Raw genomic sequence first — 21,243 nt, 5'->3', positions numbered from 1 at the left:
AAATCTGTGGCTGATGCTGTCCAGTAACCTCAGCTGGGGACCAGTGCTCCTACTTTAACAAGGGCTGCCTTACCTTTGGTTCTTTCCACAGCATCAATGTCATACCCACATACTGTCCTGTGAAAACCCCACTCTGATGGGCTCAAAAAAGCCTTTGCATTTTTGCAGGTATTTGGAACCAAAGGAAAACATATCTGTCTCCAGGATACTGGGCGAGAAGATATCACAGCCAACTGAGCCTTGTCTGACACGCCGCGCTGGGATTCATCCCACCCTGCCAGCTTTGCCAGCCCTGCTCATGGCTGCAAGCCTTGGGCAGGTGCAGATGCTCTCCTTCACTGACAGTGTCACTACGACCGGCGTGGGCGGGTTGTGGCAGCTTACGAGTTGTTCAGCTAAAAGGAGAAAAGGTGAAAGCAGTGGCTCACCCTGGCCCTGCCCTCCCCACAAAGGGAGAGGGTGGAGACTCGCCGGGGTGATGGAGCACAGGGTACCCAGCTGCCAGCTCGTCCCGCAGCAGATGTGAGATCTGCGTGGCACTGTCCAACCCTGCAAGCCGAGCGAGCCCCCGGAGCTGTGCCACGCTCCTCCCTTCCCTGGATCCTGCATCCCCCCCAGCGCCGCTGCCACCTCCTCAGCAGCCCTGCAGCGCCGACCCGGACCTGCTGCTGGTGAGTGAATCAGAGGCAGCAGTTCAGCCCTTTTACTCAGATTTAGCTCGGTGTAGTGGCTTGCCCCCTCGTCCATGAATTGCTTGCACTGCCATTGCTGTGGAATAATATTCAGCAGCTGTTTCTCTCCAATACCTAAGGAAACCACAGCAAAACGCTCACCTGCCTTCTCCCAGCTTTTCAAGGGATTTTACTGGGAAGGCAAAAAATCAATGAAAATATGCTTTATAAAAGGTGGGGGTGTGGAAGCTTCAAGGCATAAATTAAAACCAGTAAAAAGGTGAAAAATGAGAAAATTTTGTGGGAGCTGCCATTCTCAGTGCTCCCTCATGCACGTTAACATTTGTGCTCTTTTCATTGAAGGTAGATTACAAATCCATGGTAAATAGGCTGGCAATTAATTTACAGATTGCCTCAATTGCATTATCCTCATTTACTCAAACAGTTTTGATTTCCTGCACATGTTCCTGAGAAAGAGGAATGTATGGTCCTGCCCCCTTTGCATCCCCATAGCCATTCTCTGGTCAGTCCACATCCCTGGAAATGGCTAAAGAAGGAAGGGAGAAAAGGTTCTGTGAATTTATATATATTGAAAGGTTACAGCTTCTCTGAATTTATATATATGTCTCAAAAGTCCAAAATGCACATACAGTACATACAGTTTCAGCTTGGAGGCTGCAAGACTTAACTTTGTAACCACTAAAAATAAGAGAAATAATAGCACACTTAACTGTGGTTTCTCTGGCATGTTCAAGTATCCAGAAAAAAGAAAAATACTGTTTTTAAAAAGGGTTTAGGGCATCTTCCTTTAGAAAATTATGCTGAAAGCTGCTTCTGTCTCTAAAACTCTTCCTCCTTAAGTAACTTCAATACTTATTCTCTATAGAGAGAAAATCTATTGAGCATCTACCTGGATTTTATAAAATGCAAATCTGAATTTTGCTATTCATAATTTTACTACCCCTCCGATAGTATTGTTCTTTATTGTGGGTTTTTTTTTTCTATTTGAACTGAAAATCCCCCTGGTGCCAAAAGCTTTGAAGGAAGACTGACAAGAATAAATGTTCCTTAGTGTTTTATATAGACAATGTATCTTGTCCTTCAAGATACATTGTCTACATAAATTCAAACATTTACTGAAACTGTTTGAAAGACTCCACTTTGTTGTGGAGTCAAGCATGTTTGAATCAACTGAACTTTGTAGCACATTTTGTTGTTGTTTGATGGTTTTGTTTAGCTCCCTTTTGTGTGTGTAGGAAAAAATGAAACTTTGTACTTTACAAGAATCAGAAATATACTCAGGAAAATTACTGTACTGAGACCTTAATTTCATCTGTATTGAAACAGTGGGCAAAGAGATTTCTTGGTTGTTTTAAAGAAAGTAGTTTCAGTTTTCCACTAATAAAAGGTTAAATCTCTACATCCAGTACTTTGTCTCCTGGCAAAATTTTTTGAGACTACATATCTCTGAAGAAAATTATTTTCTATTTGAGCTGAGCTGAAATTATGCTGAAATCAGTGGCAATAGAAATATTTCAAAGCTGTTTGGCAAAACAAGCAAAATTTGCAAAATTTCCAGAGAGTTTATAAATTTTTTATTCTGCTGATGCAAAGTGTACTATACTCACGGCTGATATGATGAGAATATGAAACACTTTATTGAGATTAACAAATACTTCTGAATACAGCAGGAAGTATACGTTGTTATAGAATCTCCTGCTCATATCTGATCTAAAGTAAATATTTGTAAGCCAATGGCAATGAAATTGGAGAAACTTAATTTAAAATTTGCATAGAAATTGATTTGATTAACATTCGTCTTGATTGTTTCTTTGTCCTGTAAAAGTTCTGACTTAAAATGTTTCATGGCTGTATGCCACATTAAACTTAAAGAATTATTCTTTAACAGATAGAATCTGCAATATTTTAAGGATTCCATTTCTGAGGAGTGATTGCAAACAGCTGACAATTACATTAGCTGTGAAGGAGTAGGACCCTCTGTTCCTCTGGTGAAGTTTATTGCTAGATCAGAAATGGGAAGGTTGTTTTGTGAAATACCAAACTGATTACCTCACTGCAACTTTTTACACCGCAGCAAAAAAGAGGCACCCAAAAAAGCAAAGCGAATCAAATGCCTAATTTTAGCATGAGTGCATATTTTCTCCTGTTTGCACTTCATCTTCTCCGAGCACACTGTTAGCTGAGATCCAAATGGCCGCTCTAGAGGCTTCCACGGATCCCTCAGGCAAAGCCACAGCTGACCCAATCTTGTGTTGATGCCAGACCTGCTCTGAGGGAGAAGCAGGAGTTTGGGACTTCCCCAAGCCCCTTCCCACCAGAGGGAAGGAGAATGTCCAGAGCCCTGTCATTCTGCTGGATCAAGGAGCTGCTGTAGTGGAAATCTTGCAGTGGTTATGCCCCTTTCAGAAGAGAGCAGCCAACACAGATTTCGTACAGCAGAAATAACCACACCAGCTCTAAGTGAATGAGCATTCTGCATTTTTTCTGCAATAAATTTTAATAGCTCTGAAAGTGTGAAATGCTATTTTCAGTATTAATGTGGCATTTGAAACAGATAGAGTTTTTTACTTTGATAAATGGCATATCCCCAACAATACACTTTTTTTTCCTGAAGGGAGGAGCAGAACACAGATAAATCCATGTACCAGGTGTTCTACCTGCTGCACCCTACCCTCTCCCTGCAAGTGGCACAAGCACCCTGCAGCCAGGAAGGGCTGTGACAACTTAAACCAGAGATCCAGTGAGACCTGAATCCAACCTCTGCTCACAGCTCCCAGTAGTTAATGTTTTCCCAAGGGACAATAGCAAAGAATGTTGTTTTTCTCTGGAAATTTGGGTTATCAAGCCTTCCTGAACTGGAAGTTTCCTGCTGATAGCTGTATTAAATAGCCACTTTAATGTTAGACTGTTAATTTAAAGACTGTTTGCTATGGATATATGTAATTCTTCCCATACCTGATTTAATTATATAGCTTCTACACACATTTTTGCAAGGAAGTGTACAATCTCATCCTATCTTGATTGATAGACTAAATTTGACTACAACAGACTGTCTGTTCTTAGGAACAACACTGTAAAAGCAGTATGATCCTTCACTTGTGAAAGCAGTTTCTGATTCTCTGCTTATTGTCTACCTGTCTAGTTCACTCTGGAAAATGAATTTCTTTAATTCCTAAAAAAAATTTGATTCCCAAAGAGCATTTCAGAAATTTCAGTGCAAGTAGTGAGCTAGGTTTTTATGCTGGTCCTTGGAAAAAAAGACCAAAAACCAACAAAATCAAATTAAACAAAGAAAAATGTAACCATTCTGTTGATTATGTCTGAGGTCAAACTCTACCTCATTTTTTTCCTCATTTGGTCATAATGTTGCATCTGTAATACTGAAATATTAAGGTGAGCAAAAAATGTGATCAAGCAAAATACTGATCCAAATACTTTATATATGTAGTGATATATCCAGGTCATAGTCACACTGTCTCCTGGTTTCTGCACTCGGTGCTGCTTGGTTATCCAACAGCTCAGGGGATTTTCCAATGCCTACATGTGGTGTTGCTGCTGTGGTTGTGTAATTGGTACCTAGCTCAGCAAATATCTGCTCAGCACTTGGTGAGACTTTAACTGACAAGTTCCCTCTGCAGTTCTGAATGCACATCTCTAATTTACCAAAGCATCCTTTCAAAAGGCAGTGACTGATGTCCAGACAGATTAACCTAGAAAGTGCAGGAAAAATAGCCATATAAAATTACCTGTCCTCCTCCAGGCAGGTAAATCTTCTCTGGCACCAGTGAGAGGGTATGCAGTTTTTCAGTAAAAGGTCTCTATATTTTAAATCTTGCATATTTGATTGATGTTCAACTTATTCAAAATGCATTTTAGCTAAAATTAAAGCTAGATCTATTGTAATTACATTTCAAACATGGTTTCTTTGCCCTGGGCCAAGATTACTGGCTACTAAAACATTAAGACCTTATATTTTTGTCAGCACAGAAGACTGCAGCTTTTCCAGAAGAGGCAGATTTGGGCTAGATTTGAGATAGTATCACTGGGAGACAGATGAACCAGCCTTTATGTGGATATAGGCTGGTTGCTGAATGTTGAGCTTCCAGAGGTTTCACTGTGCTGATAGCCACCAAGGAGAGCTCAGCTGTCTGTCAAGCACCCTGAGCAAACTGACAAGATAAGGGCTTGCATTTGGGTTTTTATATGACCATATGAGCTTGCTAGATTAAATGGCGCTTTTTTTTCCCCAGTGCTCTTTTTACTAACGGCTCTCAAATTCATTCAGCATGTCTGAAATTGTGTCATAATTTGCCTCCTTTCTTGCTGTAAGCAGTGTAACTGTGCTGAGGTAGGGGACTGGTCACCCCAGAGCTCCCAGCTGATCATCTACCCTCTTGATTCCCATGAACTATTGCATTGTTAACATTTCCCATAGTGATATTTAGAGTAACTAGACTCTGATGAGTCAACATGTTATATAGAGAGGCCAGACTCTACCTCTCCCCCAGATGACCCTTAAGGAAGGGCAAAGGGGACAAAGGTCTGCATGCACAGGGACAGCCAGGGATGCTCCACTGTGCAGGTGGATGGCTCACAGGCAGAAGCCTGGCTAATGAGAGGTGTGAGATAACTTTAATTATTCCACAACTACCTTCTAGTTTTCACATGGAAAGCAAACCCAAGGAAGAGAATCACTTGGCAGCAGTGTCAGTTTCCATGTTGCTATATCCTTTGCAAAATTATTTAGATTAATCGAACAATTGCTGCCTGTGGCCAGGTGCTGCTGCTGAGGGGTAGTTGGAGGGGGAGGATTCTGTGGGAAAGGATTCTGGGGTTGTGCTGTGGGCAGACACAGCCACTTCCAGCTGCTGAGGCAAAGTTGAGGGTGTCAGGGATGCTGATAAAGCTTCTCTGGAAACATGTAAGGGCAAAAGAGGTTGTTCAGCAACTGTGAGAGACGAGTGAGAAAATGTGGGAGAAACAGCCCCTAGAGAAGGAAGTCCAGGTGCCAGAGTAGATATTCACCTCAGAGGGCAGCTGGGTGGGCAGCTGTGGTCTCCCAAGGTCAGCCCACCCCCACAGACCATCAGGGTGGAGGGAAACTCTTCTATCTCCCTGCCTCTGGCGGACCCTCATCAACTTTGTGTCATCTCCAGGTCTGAGCCCGCGGGACCAAACCTTCCTATCCAAAAGAGATACTCCTAGATGGGCCTCTTGCAGGCCCACCATGGGCCCTGTGCCAAACACTGAGCCCAAAACACACACCCTTCTTCTTCATACCGAATCAAATCTTCTCTTTCCTGTGTTTCATGTCCAGAGGAAAGATGGCAGAAGACCAGCCACACCTGTGTATTCAGATGTCAGAATCCAGTACAAATGGCATTCCCAATAGAATGCAGTCCTTGCCAGATTTGGCTGGCAGGGTAGGAAGCGTGCTTACCTTCCACAACATCTGCTACCATGTGAAGACAAAGACTGGCTTCCCGTGTTTCCGAAAAACCACCAAAAAAGAAGTTTTGAAAGATGTCAAGTACGTATTTAAACACCTCATTAGAGTACGTGTAAGTTTTATTTCTGTCCAGAGAGTTGACTTCACTCATGTCACTGAGTGACATGAGTGTCACAGCACAACATGCAGACCAAGATTTAAAAATATTATTTATATGTGTGGTTGCTTCGTGTTTGCTGTCAGCTGTGCTTAAGCCCAGGTCCTCAGTCCCTGAGGACTGTACATCAGAGGGCACACTTCCTTTGGCCCTGGGAATACAGTCCTCCTGGCTTCTCTCAGCCCTGGGCACAACAGCCAGCTCTGCTTGCTCTACACTCCCTGGCACTCCTCCCACTGTGCCAGGGCGTTTAGCTGAGATACCAGCAGCCTGTCCTTCGTGGTTGTCTCCTTCCCTTAGGTGACCTCGGGAAAAGTTGATTTTTTGGGGGGTTAAATTTAAAACATTCAACACATTAATATTAGTGAGGGTTAGGTTAACTTTGAAGAGATGTAAAGGTTTCTGGAGTTTTGGGATTTTTTGTTGAGTTGTTTTGTGTTTTTTTCCCCAACAGTGAACACTACTGCAGTAAAGCAGTCATGTCACTGTGGTCTTTGTTCAATAATCAGTGAATAAAACTTGCCCATTCACAGTTCAGTAGTTAAACTCAGTGGCAAGGCATTGGCATACAATATGCCATTCCAAATCACCCATGACTTTCAGCTCCCTAACTCCAATTTCTATCATAAATATTTACCCTTTTGTGTAGCTCTGTCTATCCTACTCTTTGCCCAGGGAGTTTCCACTTAACATGAGCTCTTAAAGGCTTTATTACTTTCCTCAAAAGCCATGTGTTGTGGTACCTCAGTTGACTAACATGGGTCATTTGTGACATTTTCCATCTGACTTTTGAGTTTCATGGGGCTTTAATGTCAGATAAAGAGAAACTATCAATTACATTTTAAGTGCAGACCAATCCCTAGTTTATGCTGCCTACAGGGACTATTATTGTCTCTGTTGAGAGAATAATACCTTTAGAACTGAGTATGGTTAAAGCAAGTGTGTGCTTCTCTTGTAGAGACCTGTGTGGTAAAAATACATGTACAGATTTTGCTACATTTTAGTCATGTTTCTGTTCTGTCTTATTATATGATTTTTAGTTTTTCTTGAATTAGGAATAAAAAGTTAAGGTGAAGTCTGATCTTAAATATTGCTTGTGATTAGGCAGCTTCATTAATTCCAAAATTAATGGCATGCAGAAAGTAGTTGTACGGATAAATTACACTGGCCTACCAGTTGAAACAGGCAAAGAAATAACCCCACTCTAACTATTTGGTAAAACTTATCCATTTTGTCTTACAGTGGCATCATGAAACCAGGACTGAATGCAATTTTGGGACCCACTGGCAGTGGTAAATCTTCGTAAGTGCCCCCTTCACCCTCCACAGAAATTACACCAAGGGGAAAATGAAATTGTACACATTTAGTAGTAGTGGACTTCTCTTTCAGAGAAAGATTGAGTTTTTATTTAGAGCTGTGTAAGTCTCACTGTTTTCTGAGAAATACTTGAATTCCAAAAGACAGATTATATGAGAAAGGTGAAATTCAGTTTTAGTCCACAGTTTACTGATAGTCACTCCTTACACACCATTCTGCTAATGTGTAACCAGTTTGAGGATAAACTCAAATTATTGAAAAAATGGACATGGACCTGCATGGATCTCATTTCCTTAGGAAACCAGGACAAAAGAAACTCAGTCCTTGAAAGTTGCTGGGGGTTTTCTAGATAGCAGAAATTGAATTTGATCTGCTTTTATGTAACTGTTCTTTCCATGAGCTGGGTTTGAAGTTCAGAGAGCTTTGCCTCCTCTACATTCATCTGACAAAGTAACCAACTTTTCCTTTAGGCTACTGGACATTTTGGCTGCAAGGAAGGATCCCCGTGGACTCTCTGGTGACATTTTGATCAATGGAGCTCCTCAGCCTGCCAACTTTAAATGTACCTCTGGGTATGTAGTACAGGTAAGTAATATTTATCTGTGGATTCTATTGTAAGAAGTTGCTGCTATGTTGCAAATACCTTGCCTTCATCCAAGAATCAAGGAAAACTCCTTAAAGTTACTATCAACATGTTACAGAAAGGTGGTCTCTCAAACCACATGTAAATCTCAACTTCCCACAATTGACAGATTCCCTTTGCAAGAGACAAGCAAATAGTATCTTAAAACCTCCCCTTCGTCCTCCTTTGACAAAACAAGTTTGGATGTTGAACACAATCACCCTAACCCACATGGACCCAACCTCTCTTTACCTTTCCTCTTTTCTCCCTCTTCTCACCTGCGGTGGGCTGAGGCTACATGGGCAAACACACTGTGAGAATGATCTGAGCTGTAGCTGCTCCTTAAGTCCCTTCAGCCCCCGAGTCTCTCCCTCAACACCTCCAAAAAACTGAATAAGGTAAGAATACATAAGGGACTGTTTTCAATACTTGGCTGTTTATATATTTTGATATCATGCATGATGGACACTGTTCCTATGTGGCATTGCTTTATGAATTAAGGCAAATATAACTACGTGCATGAAATCCAAACTCTTCTATGACATGGGCATTGAAGATGCACCCTACTGCATGTTCTGGCTGCTGCTACTGTCCCTCTGCATGCAAGGACAGCATGAAACACAGGTAGATACAGTTCTCAGAGGAATAAATAGAAACTGCTGAGCAACCACCAAGTATCTACCCTTTTTTTTAAATGAAGGATGATGTGGTCATGGGAACCCTGACTGTAAGAGAAAATCTGAAGTTCTCAGCAGCGCTCCGCTTGCCAAAGTCAGTGAAGGAACAGGAAAAAAATGAACGAGTGAATCAGATCATCAAGGAACTGGGTTTGAGCAAAGTTGCAGATTCCAAGGTAAGGCCTGTAAACATGTTACTTAAAATGTAGTAAGTGGTTTATTAATTAACCAAATGAGTCATCATGGCAGATTTAAAAAAAAAAAAGTAAATTTCAACAGGATGTTTCAGTAATACAATAATTAGTGACATTTCTGTATGGAGACCTGTACAGACTGTGCTGATGCTGGCATATGGTACTACATTGCAGGTAAAAAGAAAGGGAAAGGCAAAGGTGAAAGGGAAAGTTAGTGGTTGGAGAAAAAGACAAGACCTTAATTAATACTAACATTAAGATCAAGGATGTGTGTAAGATAACATTCACATCTGCTTCTGAGTGTAGGGCCAGAATTTCTTACAACTCTCCCAGATACTGTCATGTTGGTACAATACTGTTTGTTCAAGGATTTCTCCTTGGGCCAAACAAGACAAGTTTCTTGGTTTTTTTTTATTAGGTTGGTACCCAGTTCTCTCGTGGGGTGTCTGGAGGAGAGCGAAAAAGGACCAATATTGGGATGGAGCTCATCACAGATCCTTCCATCTTGTTTTTGGATGAGCCAACCACGGGACTTGATTCCAGCACTGCTAATGCTGTCCTACTGCTACTGAAAAGGTGGTGGCCTTAGAAACAGCTTCCTGTTTTCAGCACTCCACCCTGCTAGACTTCAGTTGTATTTGACTTGAATTACAGATCAAATGAGCAAACAGGGAATTCAGACATGTAATTATTTACCAGTGAGCTAAGGATGTGAATGGAGCAGGAAAAAAACTGAATGAATTCTCTCTCTCCAAAGTGAGAATTCTTTTCTCATACAGACACTGTAAATACAACCTAAATGTTTCTTTCTTTTTTTTCCTTTCTTCTTCCTTCTCTGGCATACCAAGTTAATCAGACTTCATAAAGACTTAACTGAACTTTCAAATGCTCTTATCTAAACACTGAATCAACTTGCAAAGCTGACATCTCTGTCATTCTTCACATTCAGGATGTCAAAACAAGGAAGGACAATCATCTTCTCCATCCACCAGCCTCGGTACTCCATATTCCGACTGTTTGACAGCTTGACACTGCTGGCTGCAGGGAGAGTGCTGTACCATGGGCCAGCCCAGCATGCCATCGAGTACTTTCAGTCCATTGGTGAGCACTACTTCCAGCATTTTAAATACTTCCAGTATTTTAACAGGCTGAGCACTTCTCTGGGTATTTCTCCTCTTGGCCCACATGTGGATTTGGGTGAGCTGTTCCTGGTACATTTTAATTAGAGAAAACCTGGGCTAGGGCTGGGAAGAGCACGCTGCTAGCTGTCACCTCACTTTTGCTGACGGTGCTGCCTGGCAGTGCCGCTCATCCCTCAAGAAAGTGTGGACTTTCCAAAGGCTGCCACGCCTTTGGTGCAGGCTGCTCCATGGCAGGGTGTGTGGCTGTGCTCTTGACAGCCAAGCACAGTCCTTGGCCAGTCACACAACCCCACGCAGGGTTGAAAACACTGTCACCACCGTGTCAATGTCACCACAGGCTACCAGTGCGAGCCCTACAACAACCCCGCCGATTTTTTCCTGGACGTCATCAATGGAGACTCCACCGCTGTGGCAATGAACAAGACTGATGAAAGTAACACAGGTATGAAACCCAGAGCTGAGTCAAGTTATCCTAACACGTGCGGTAATGGGAATTTAAAAAACTGTTTCGGTAACTCTCAGCACACAGAAAGAACTTCTTTCATCTTCAAGGCAAACCAGCTGAAATCCTGCAGAAGCAGAGATGATAAACCAGGATAATTGTTCCTGTTAAGGACATAATTTGATGCAGTTATGACTTGACTATTTTACCTAATGTAACAACTTTTCTGTTAGGAAATTACTGTTTTCCTTCCTCTGAGCAGGGAGGGAAGGGGTAGACATAGGGTACCACTGCTCATCTGATGTTTATCTGAAATTGTGCTAAGGCAGAAATTATCCCCAAATTAGCTAATCAGCTCTCACCTACTTTTTGGAGCATGCTTTCTCATACTTTTCTGCTGCCACTCAGGAATAGCTTACTCTCTTTTCAAAGGAGTGAAAAGGCAAATGAAGTAATGAATATGCTGAGTGCCCAAACACATTTTCACTATACCTTTACCAAAGGAGCAGACATCATTTTACAAAAGTGCTCTGATCAGGGTCTAGCAAATATTATAGCTGGCAGATATGACACATTACATCTGTCATTGCAACAGCACACACTATACCACGGTTAAGAAAAAAAGGAGGTCCAGCTGAAATTTATATATGACCAAAGTAGATACATGCAGGATTACCTGGATCTAAAAGTCTGGAAAGTCCAGGATTACGTCATTATCTATGAAACAGATCACTTACAGAAACCTTTGGGGACAAAGGGGATGTAAAAATCACTTTTTGAGTAAAAGTCATGTTGCAACTCCATGGGCAAACAAGGGTTTTCCTTGTCAGAGAGCTGAGAGGCTGCTGCTGCTTGTGGGACAGGTTCCACAGGCAAAAACAGATTTTTTATCTTATTTATACCAACTCTTTTGAGCTGTCTGCTATTGGACAGAGTGCAGTGAATCACTGAAACTACGTGTGCATCTTAATTCTTCTGGTTTTTTAATCTTTCCAGCAGAGAGAACTGAAGAACGCTCTGAATATGATAAGACCTTGGCTGAGCAATTAGCAGAAAAATATTCCAACTCTGCCTACTACCGAGAAACACGAGCACATTTAGAGAGCATTTCTTCAGGAAACAAAAAGAAAACCAAACAACTTTTCCGGCAAATCACATATGCCAATTCCTTCCTCCACCAGCTGAAATGGGTGTCCAGGCGCACATTTAAAAACCTGATAGGAAACCCTCAGGCTTCCATAGCTCAGGTAAAGCTATTTGTATCTATAGTTTTGGGATATACATTGAATTTATTTGGCTCCTGGATTATTAGATGAGTCACTGGGATGGTTTTGCCTCTTGATATCTTGACTGCAGTAAGCATCTGAGGAAGCAGTGCTCAAGGTCTAGGAATCTGGGGATAAAAGGTGTTCTGAATGCTCCCAAATGTGGGACTGTTCAGTAATTAATTCTGGAATACTGAAAGACTTTAGGAGGTAAGACCTGTCCCAGCAGGGTATTCTGCTGCTCCCAGCCAGGAGCACATTATGTCCCGAGAAGTTTCACACGTTTGCTCGAGAGCATTCTTCAAATTTGACTCTAATTGCCCAGGCTTGGCACTGTGGGGTTTGGCCCCAAATCCTCTCCCCCACCAGGAAAAGTTAACAGACTGTATTTGTATACTTCATTAAACTTCAGCACAAAATTAAGTCCTGGCAGTTGGCTCAAGTGCAAAAATATTTTTGCAGTCTCGTAATGTGTGTGCTGTTTGGTTATTTGACTGCTCACACTGGTGATGATGTCTTCTGGATAAGGTGTCATGAAGTCCACAATGGAGTTCAGCACACACCATGAAAGATAATTGCTGGCTCTGTTAGTGCTGCTTTTTCTGAACGATCAGAACCAAAAGTGTTGACTCCTTCAGAGCTGCACATTGATTTCAAAAATGAAAAATGTCCAGCTGGCCTCTGCAGAGTGACTGATCCTCAGGAATCCCCTAATTCATGGGCCAAACTGTGCAGCCGCAGCACCATCAAAACTCCCACTGCAATTCTCAGCAATTCGGGAGAGGCCAATAGAAAAGTTGGCCTGTAGCCAGGGGTATAAATTATCTTCATCATGTTTTATATAATGAGTGAATAAATGGCTGGTGTGGAGGTAAAACAAGTCCAGAATCCCTGAGGTTAGAAGGCTTTGAGTATGTGTGTGTGCCTGTAGCTTGATACTATGGAGATCCTTAATTGCTTTGTAAAAGCTTGACCTTGTGACAAGAATTAGACTCTCAAGAACCTCCTTCATAGCCCAAGGTTAATGGTCCTGACTTGTTTCTCACAATCTTTTTTATCTCCCCACCCTCATCAGGGGTGGATTTGTCCAGCATTCTTTGAGGGGTCCATGGCTCATTAAGCCTTTTTTTCATTAATCTGCTCCAAATTGGTCTTGAAATGATCCCTGCTTTCCACTGCAACTGGCTCAGGAGCTGAATTATCCCTGACATTTGCTCCTTTTGGCAGGATCTTAGCAAGAGAAGGTACCAAGGATCGAGTAGTTTATGGTGTTAAGACTCATGCATTGCTCAGGCTTAAAAGTGACAGAACTGCCTGATACCATTCTTTTCCTGAGATTTTTTGTCATTTGTATTTAGCATTTAAAAACTGTGATGCACACACTTCAGTCTTTTAAGTGACATCCTGTTATCTCTGCTATTTAAATAGTTACAGACTGCAAATATCAGCATATCTGTAGCCCTGTTGTAGCATCTCATTAAAAACAATCCCATGAGTAAGATGTATGATAGAGCCCACACTGTGGAGCATGAGAATAAACTGTCATCCTCATCCTGGCAATCAGGAAAACCTTTGAAGCAATGAGAATGATACTTTCCCTCCTCTTTTCTCTTTTTCCCATTTAGCTTTGTATTACAGCTTTACTGGGACTGGTTGTAGGTGCCATCTTCTTTGGGCTTGAGGAGAACTCTGCTGGACTACAGAACAGGTCAGTCAGTCTAGGTAATGGATATTCGAAAATTTGGTAAAGCTCCCTTTAAAGGAGCTTAATACCTCTTTAAAGCAAATGTTTCCCTTCACATCAGTAAGGCCAAGCCTGTGTGACTTGGAAGTGAGGATGTGATCTTGTTCCTCTAGCAAGGTCCCTGCAGAACTGAGAGTGTTAAATTATACAAGACTTGCGGCTACATAAACCTAGGTAACTAAAGTTGTAATCTTGCAACTGTTTCTACTCACACACTCGAATTTACCAGCAGTAAGAGATTTTCAAATTATGCTGCTCTATGTATCATTTTGACAGCTCTATGACCTGACCTGACCTGACACATGAGTCTGCCACTATGAAACCTCTGGGTTCTTAATCCTGTAAGACTTCATAGCATTTGTTTAAAAACAGCCCAGTTTTAAATTGAGTAGGAAGTGCCTTAAATTTTTGTGGAAAAGGTGAAAACTACTTCTCACACTGTTTATTTGGTTCTTCTCTGTTTGCAGCAGACAAATGCTTCACCATCTGAGAATCTTTAATATGTCAGGAAATTACATCAAGGAAAAAACCAAACCACAGCCCCTTAAAAAAAAAACCTCAGTTGATTTTCTATATTTTGACTGCATCAGAGAATGTGCTATCATTGCAAGCCAAAACCAAATAATGACTGTACCACACCTATGTCAGGCTTGTTACAGATTCAGACTCATAGCCAAGATGTTTTCCATGGATTTTGGGATGGAAGGTCAAACACTGCTAAACTTCAGGAACTGCAAGTGGATTTATGTACTCTGTTGTGGAAACACTACATTTACATCCCATTTTAAATAACAGCTCACTGTTTTGCTATTTTGCAGAGTGGGTGCAATGTTCTTTCTGACCACAAACCAGTGTTTCAGCAGTGTCTCAGCTCTTGAACTCTTTGTTGTAGAAAAGAAGATATTTATGTAAGTAAAACATGCAAAAAAGATACCAGACTGCTGTTAGACTATGAGTTTCTCTGTCATGCTGTAAATGACATTTAAGTACAGTTAGTGCAGAATTTTCAAATTATTTCAATGATAGTGCTCATTGCAAATATACTCTCTTAGTCTATTAGTGAGTTGTCTGCAAACCCCTCAAAAGGTACCTATGATTACAGCTGGCTCACAGTGTAATATTATTGATGCAGTTGGTAAAAACCCCTTGAATACTCAGCGTTGGCATTGACTGATAATGTGTGACTTGCTAGTGAGGGCAATAAATGTCATGTAACTGGATTCTTTAAAGCTATCCTGTATAAAATATGAAAATTATTCAAACATTACACTCTCTGTCTCAATGGCATGACACATAAATTTACTAAAAATTATGTGCACAAATACCCATGTTCGCTTGCATATGAAAATGTCATCAGTTCTATACTGTATAGGCTTACTGGACAGCTGCATTATAGCCCAAGTATAAAAGATTTTCTTCCAGTTTGAGCTAGAATACATTTGTCAAGGGGTGAAAATCAAACTGGTTTTTAGTGGTTAAATTTGTAATGTACTGTACCTATCTCTGTGTTCCAGGCATGAATATATCAGTGGGTACTACAGAATATCTGTATACTTCATAGCAAAGCTAATGGCTGATTTAATACCCATAAGGACTATGCCCAGCATCATCTTCACCTGCATAGTTTACTTCATGCTAGGCAAGTATGGTCTCCAACAGCCTCATTCCAACCCTGCAATAAATCATGGCATGTGCATCTTATAGATGTGTATGCATACATGGATATTTATATAAGCTAAATCCCTACACTGGCGTGGGGGTTTAGCTACTGAGCTTACTTTTAGCACACCATGTTGTTTTCTACAGAAAAGACACAAAAATTAAAACATTCATCAGAGAATCTGTGACATGTCTCATCTTCACTGTCCTTAGAAGGAAGCCATAACCTTTACAACATTGTTTTTTTTGATTTATTCCTTTTCATCTATGGCCTTCTTGGCTTCTGATGACTCTTACAAGATACTTTCCTGATCCTTGCAAGAACACCTAAAAGAAAAGGTTTTGTTTTAAGATCTTAATACTGTGTGAATTAATACCAGTTTGTTGGCTTTGGTCTGAGTTTTTACCCTAAGGAACAGGAAACAAGGCCACATCAGCAAGAGGCTCTCAAACTGTGAAACTGGAGAGAAACAGACCTTGCTACTGAATCCATAACCACCTCAAAGCTGCTAGGTTTTTTAGGAGAGCTCTCTGCTGGAATCTAGTGAAATGATGTACAGCTGCTTCTCATGCAAGTGCACTAGAAGTTTCTCCTTTGATGGACAATTTGCAGCCACTTTGGATGTGTGAAGTACAGTACTTCTACACATTCTACTACCTTCAGTCTTACTGCAGTTTTGGGCATACTACTTATTCATCCTCTCTTCCACGGTCAAGACAGACACATACGGGCTGTCACAAGCACCACAGCAGTCTTGGGTCTCAGTGACACAGCCTGTGCTGGCAGACAAGATGTAATTTGTAAGCAGGACACACTAGGAAAATCACGATAGTGTTCAGGTTATGGCAGAGCTTTCAGCAGGATCATTCTGAAACCCTTCTTGTTCTGATCTTTAAGGTTTGAAACCAACAGTAGAAGCCTTCTTTATAATGATGTTCACTCTTATGATGGTGTCCTACACAGCCACTTCCATGGCACTTGCCATTGCAGCAGGACAGAGCGTGGTCGCTATAGCAAACCTACTCACGACTGTTGCATTTGTTTTTATGATTGTGAGTAGCACTTTTCAGTTCTCTCGTCTGGATCATGAAATCCCAGAAATGCTGAAATCCAGAAATCCTTCTGCAAAAAGTCTGTTGGGGTTAACATATCCTGATTTGTTCTGGTTTGAGTATCCTGACACTGTGGGGTGGAATATTTGTCCTTTGAAAGCACAAGTGAGGGGCTGGAGGGTTGGGTGTGAGGAGGAGAGTGGTTCCTCTGACTTCTTCTCTGTGGCTCTAGCAGACAGAAAACTGCCTGGAAAGTAGGAAAGCCACTTTGGGCTACATTTCCTTCTCTCTCCCTTAACTTTGTGAAAGGCAAATGTGTCTGGCTGAGAGCATGACCTGCAGCCCCCTGTTCTCTGAGACCACTAGCCCAGCTGTCCTCCTCAGCTGCAGGGCCCACCTTGGGCATGTTAAACCAGGCAACACACAGCCACAGTCAGGAGACCGGCACTGAAGATGAGGCAGAGCTGAACCTACAGCCAAAATCTACATTGCCTCAGACTCAGGGCACACAGGCAAAACCCAGAGCAGTTCCACACTGAGGAGCAGCAGAGAGTTTAAATGAACCTATGTGGGACCCCTAGACAGGAAGCCTGTGGGTTTACTGCACAGGGGAAAGCATTCCTTGTTAGTTGTTTTGGGGGAAGGACCTGAGGTTATGGCCCAAAGCTTGATAACATATAAATCCTTCCCTTTTGTTCTTCTGCTGGAAGAGTTTCTTCCTCTAGGAATACTTTCCCATTCCTTTTTCTCTGAAGAAGAAAAGTCAAGAGCTAGAGAAGGACACATGATAAAAGCATGTAATTTATAATCTGTTGTTGGTTTTTTGTTGTTTTTTTTGTTTGTTTTGTTTGTTTGTTTGTTTGTTTTTTGCCTCTAGATTTTCTCTGGGTTGCTGGTCAATCTCACAAGCGTCATGTCCTGGCTCTCTTGGCTCAAATACTTTAGCATCCCTCGATATGGAATGACAGTAAGTGCTCTGATTTCCTGCGTACAAACCTGGAAATGGTTTGCTGGAAAGGAATGTCTTGAATCATGATAATGAAATCTTCACACTTGGCCTAAGGAGCAAAAGGAAAGCTAATTAGGTACAACAACCGTGGAGTATTGTGCGGTATCTTGAAACAAGAAGGGCTTCTCATCAGCTAGCACCAACTGCTGTTTAGAAGAGCTCATTTCCGTAATTTGGAAATACCTCCTATGAGAGACACAACTACTACATTCACTGGACTTCAGCTGGACAGAAATGTTTCAAAGTAAAGAACAATATTATCCTCACCCAAAAAAGTAAAAATCTCCTATTTGTCTTTTCCATCAATCAAACAAAAACTTGTCAGGCTAAAGCTTTTCTCCTAATTAGCAAAAGTTAAGTGAGAGTGATGTTTCGCAGAAAAATTTGGGCTTTACTGTGCCTGTGCAGAAATAGTCTGGCCTGGGAGAAGTGGTAAAGCCTGTTGTGGTGCATGCTTTACCAGGTGTGTACAGGCTATATACATTCCTCTCTTAAAAGAAAAAAAGAACTCTGCTACTTTGCTAAAAAATGGGGATTTGGCAAATATAATAGTGATACCAGCACATTTTTAGAATTACTTTAATTGCATTATATCTCATCTTGTTAATGGTATCACTCCTTTACCTACTAATTTCTGTTGTCATTGTTTCTTTTATTTTAAAAGGCTTTACAGATCAATGAGTTGACTGGTCTGAACTTCTGTGGCAGCAGTAACAACACAGTTTTAAACAGTGACAGTAGCTATCGACAGACAGGTCAGATGTAAGTATTTTGGTACACTGAAATGAATCCCACTATCAGCAGCTTTAGAAGTCCTAGAACATCAGTCTGAGTATCAGAGAATCTGTGAGTTTTTACATGGAAAAGGAACCTTTGACTGGGTTTTTGCATTCTACTGCATGGAAGATTCTGCTTGTTGGTATATTTAGTATTTATAACACTAGAAATAAATTATGCTTTATAATGAAGCATTATGCTTCTTACCTTTCTTCAGACTGTATTTAGTGAGAGCTATGCACACACACACAATTGTACAGCCTCACAAAATCCATTTCAGCTTCCTATGTGAAACTGGAGCTACAAGAAAAGCAAATTTACAATGGAAAATTAACCACTGACATATAGCTGGTGTTTGCCTGGCCTACTACACACACACAACCACATTAGAACTTCTAGAGATCTTCCTAGATGCTGCTGAGTGGTTTATTGAGTGACTAAGCTTACCAATGTGTGTGCATTTATCTGTAGGGCATGTACTGGAGAGGAGTATCTGGAGAGTCAAGGCATCGATGCGAGCACCTGGGGCCTGTGGCAGAACCACCTGGCTCTGGCCTGCATGACACTGATCTTCCTTACCATCGCCTACCTCAAACTGCACTTCATGAAGAAGTTCTCTTAAAACCAGAGGGAAAGGTGCAATTCCCACTGTTCAGCAGTTTGCTGAACTGATCGTGCAACTGACTTGCTTATTTTTAAGGAGAAATTTCTTTGTACTTTTATTATTACCCAAGTCAATAACATGAATGCCATTCTTGTATATTAAATATTTGCTGTTAATTTACTCTGCCAAAATGTCTGGCATGGCTCACTCCTCTGTGCCACAGAGGAAAAGAAAAAGTGTACAGCTGTTCATTTCTTCAAGAGACTGAATCACTCTTTCTGTATGTTCTAGCTATGATCTTGTCAAACACTATATCTAATATTTAGTGGCTTAACCTGAAATAAATAGTTCCATACTTTAATTAGCACCTACCTTCACCAGGAAGAAATTAAGTCTAAAATGATGCTTATCAGGACACCAACACAATCTCAGCTGCTTATGTGGTCACAGGATATGTGAGACAGGGACAAAATTCCTTTAATCCCAGTGCCTTTTTCTATTTGGGAATCATTACTGCTCTAGAATGTACTTATTGATGCCATCAAGCCTTTCTTACCTCAGTCAAGTGGTAGAAGCACTGTGTTTTTAAATAAAGGTGTTGTTCTTACAGGGCCAGTTCCCATAGTACTTTCCTGAGATTTGTATTTCCTCTGCATAACTGCAAGTTATCTTCACTGTCTCATTAGTGCTGCTACCAAGAGTAGTTCTTAGAAATTTTTATGGGGACCAATTTCAAGTGCATGACTAAACAGGATGGTAGCACCTTTGTAAAAGTCCATAGATTGGAGCAATCTCTTCCTGGCAGGTCAGCTTTTCCCTGGCCATGTGCAGCAATGCTAGATCATCTCTTTTTTATCTGCAGAGTCATGCATAGTAAATGCATAAAAATGCATAGAAGACAACTTTACAGCTCTTTCTTGGGTTGTTACTGTTCATCTTGTTGCTCCTGCAGTGTTTGCCCCAGCTTGCGTAGGCCACAAAAAAAATCTTACAGGACCTTATTTCTGTAAGAGACTTAGAAACATAGAATACTCCAAACGAGAAGGGACCACAAGGATCATTGAGTCCAACTCCTGGTCCTGCACAGGACATCCCCAAGAGTCACGCCCTGTGCCTGAGAGCATTGTCCAAAGGCTTCTTGGACTCTGCTGGGCTTGGTGCTGTGACCACTTCCCTGGGGAGCCTGTTCCAGTGCCCAAACACCCTGTGGGTGAAGAACCTTTTCCTACTATTCAGTCTAAAACCTCCCTGACACAGCTTCAGGCCATTCCCTCTGGGTTCTGTCATTGTCGCCCCAGAGAAGAGATCAGGGCCTGCCCCTCCTCTTCCTCTCATGCAGATGTTGTGGACTGAGTTGGGACATCCCCTCAAGTCTCTTCTTTTCCAGGCTGAGCAGACCGAATGACCTCAGCTACTCCTCACATGCTTCCCCTCCAGATCCTCCACACTCTCAAGGCCTCTCTACCTTCAATTACACCACTCCTTGAGAATGGGCAGCTTATATATGTTGTAAATTTAACATCTTCATACATAGGACATTAGGATTCACTAATTATTGTATTGCTTTGTTGGTAAGATGTCATGCTGCTGGGGAAAGTAAAAGCTTCAGAGCACAAAAAATTGGCAGAGTGTGTTCTGTACCTTTAGTTTAGCCCTTTCTAAGCCAAAGGAAGCAGTGAGGAGATAAGAGTTATGTTGTTATTAAAAAAAAAATACAGGAACTCCTGTCCTGGAGTACCAGGTCTTGGTACTACAAAGAAATGAAAGTGGAATTTTTGCCTTTGGAAAAAAGAAAATCATCCCAGATTTTAAAATGTAGAAATCTACAGTTGATTGAATTGCAGCTGGTCCTTGTAGTTTCAACAAGTTATAAACATGATCACACAGACTGTGTTCCAGTCATAAAAGAAAATAATTTCTGTATATAGCAGTGGTTTCTGAGAAAGGAAATAATCAAACTAAGTTGAATTACTCACATTTTGAACAGGCTTTGACACCTTATTGCACAGATAATATTTACCACAAAAGTCATATACTTTTCTTTCTTTCTACTACTTATTTCAGCAGCTGGTCATCTATAAGAACATATTTACATAACAGAAATGTTTCTTCCAGTACTTTCCAATACTTTATTCTGTAAACTTGTAAAATTCTATACCTCAGTTGCATGGGCAGAAATTACAGTAGTAGTAATATCAGACTTCTCTGTCACACTCTAGGCTTTAAATTAAGATTTTATTTTTCTCTTTTTGTCCAGCACCACACATGACATGTTTTAGTGAAAGGTGCCCCTGCCCATGACAGGGGGTTGGCAATAGGCAATCTTTGAAGTCCCTCCTAATCCCAAAATTCTATTATTCTATAATATATCTGGTTCTCCCCTTTAGTTTGGGGCAGATTAGTGCAAGTACAATTACAGATTAGTACAACTACAACTACG

At 41.2% G+C, this 21,243-nt stretch overlaps 1 protein-coding gene across 1 annotated transcript; it reads left to right on the top strand.

Moving 5' to 3' along the window:
* The first annotated feature begins 492 nt into the window (after positions 1-492).
* On the top strand, positions 493-19,418 carry ABCG2 (ATP binding cassette subfamily G member 2 (JR blood group)). Its single transcript, XM_071431430.1, has 16 exons — positions 493-671; positions 6,010-6,222; positions 7,541-7,600; positions 8,086-8,200; positions 8,938-9,090; positions 9,527-9,684; positions 10,058-10,209; positions 10,588-10,692; positions 11,689-11,939; positions 13,583-13,665; positions 14,520-14,609; positions 15,216-15,340; positions 16,259-16,413; positions 17,291-17,380; positions 18,087-18,184; positions 18,671-19,418. Exons 2-16 carry the CDS (start codon positions 6,017-6,019, stop codon positions 18,819-18,821), a joined length of 1,992 nt encoding a protein of 663 aa, XP_071287531.1. The 5' UTR covers positions 493-671; positions 6,010-6,016; the 3' UTR covers positions 18,822-19,418.
* Positions 19,419-21,243: the final 1,825 nt, after the last annotated feature.

Source organism: Agelaius tricolor, unplaced genomic scaffold (assembly GCF_023055355.1).
Source record: "Agelaius tricolor isolate 1412-34295 unplaced genomic scaffold, bAgeTri1.0.p SCAF_8, whole genome shotgun sequence".
NCBI lineage: Eukaryota > Metazoa > Chordata > Aves > Passeriformes > Icteridae > Agelaius > Agelaius tricolor.
Note: the sequence above shows the minus strand (reverse complement) of the source record. Positions and strands in the feature narration are given on the sequence as shown.

Excerpts from the sequence above, each read along its gene's own strand:
- ABCG2 (XM_071431430.1), top strand. The coding sequence starts at position 6,017 with ATGGCAGAAGACCAGCCACACCTGTGTATTCAGATGTCAGAATCCAGT. Across the intron at positions 7,601-8,085 it reads ACTGGCAGTGGTAAATCTTC|GCTACTGGACATTTTGGCTG; the intron begins GTAAGTGCCCCC and ends CTTTTCCTTTAG. Across the intron at positions 9,091-9,526 it reads GCAAAGTTGCAGATTCCAAG|GTTGGTACCCAGTTCTCTCG; the intron begins GTAAGGCCTGTA and ends TTTTTTTATTAG.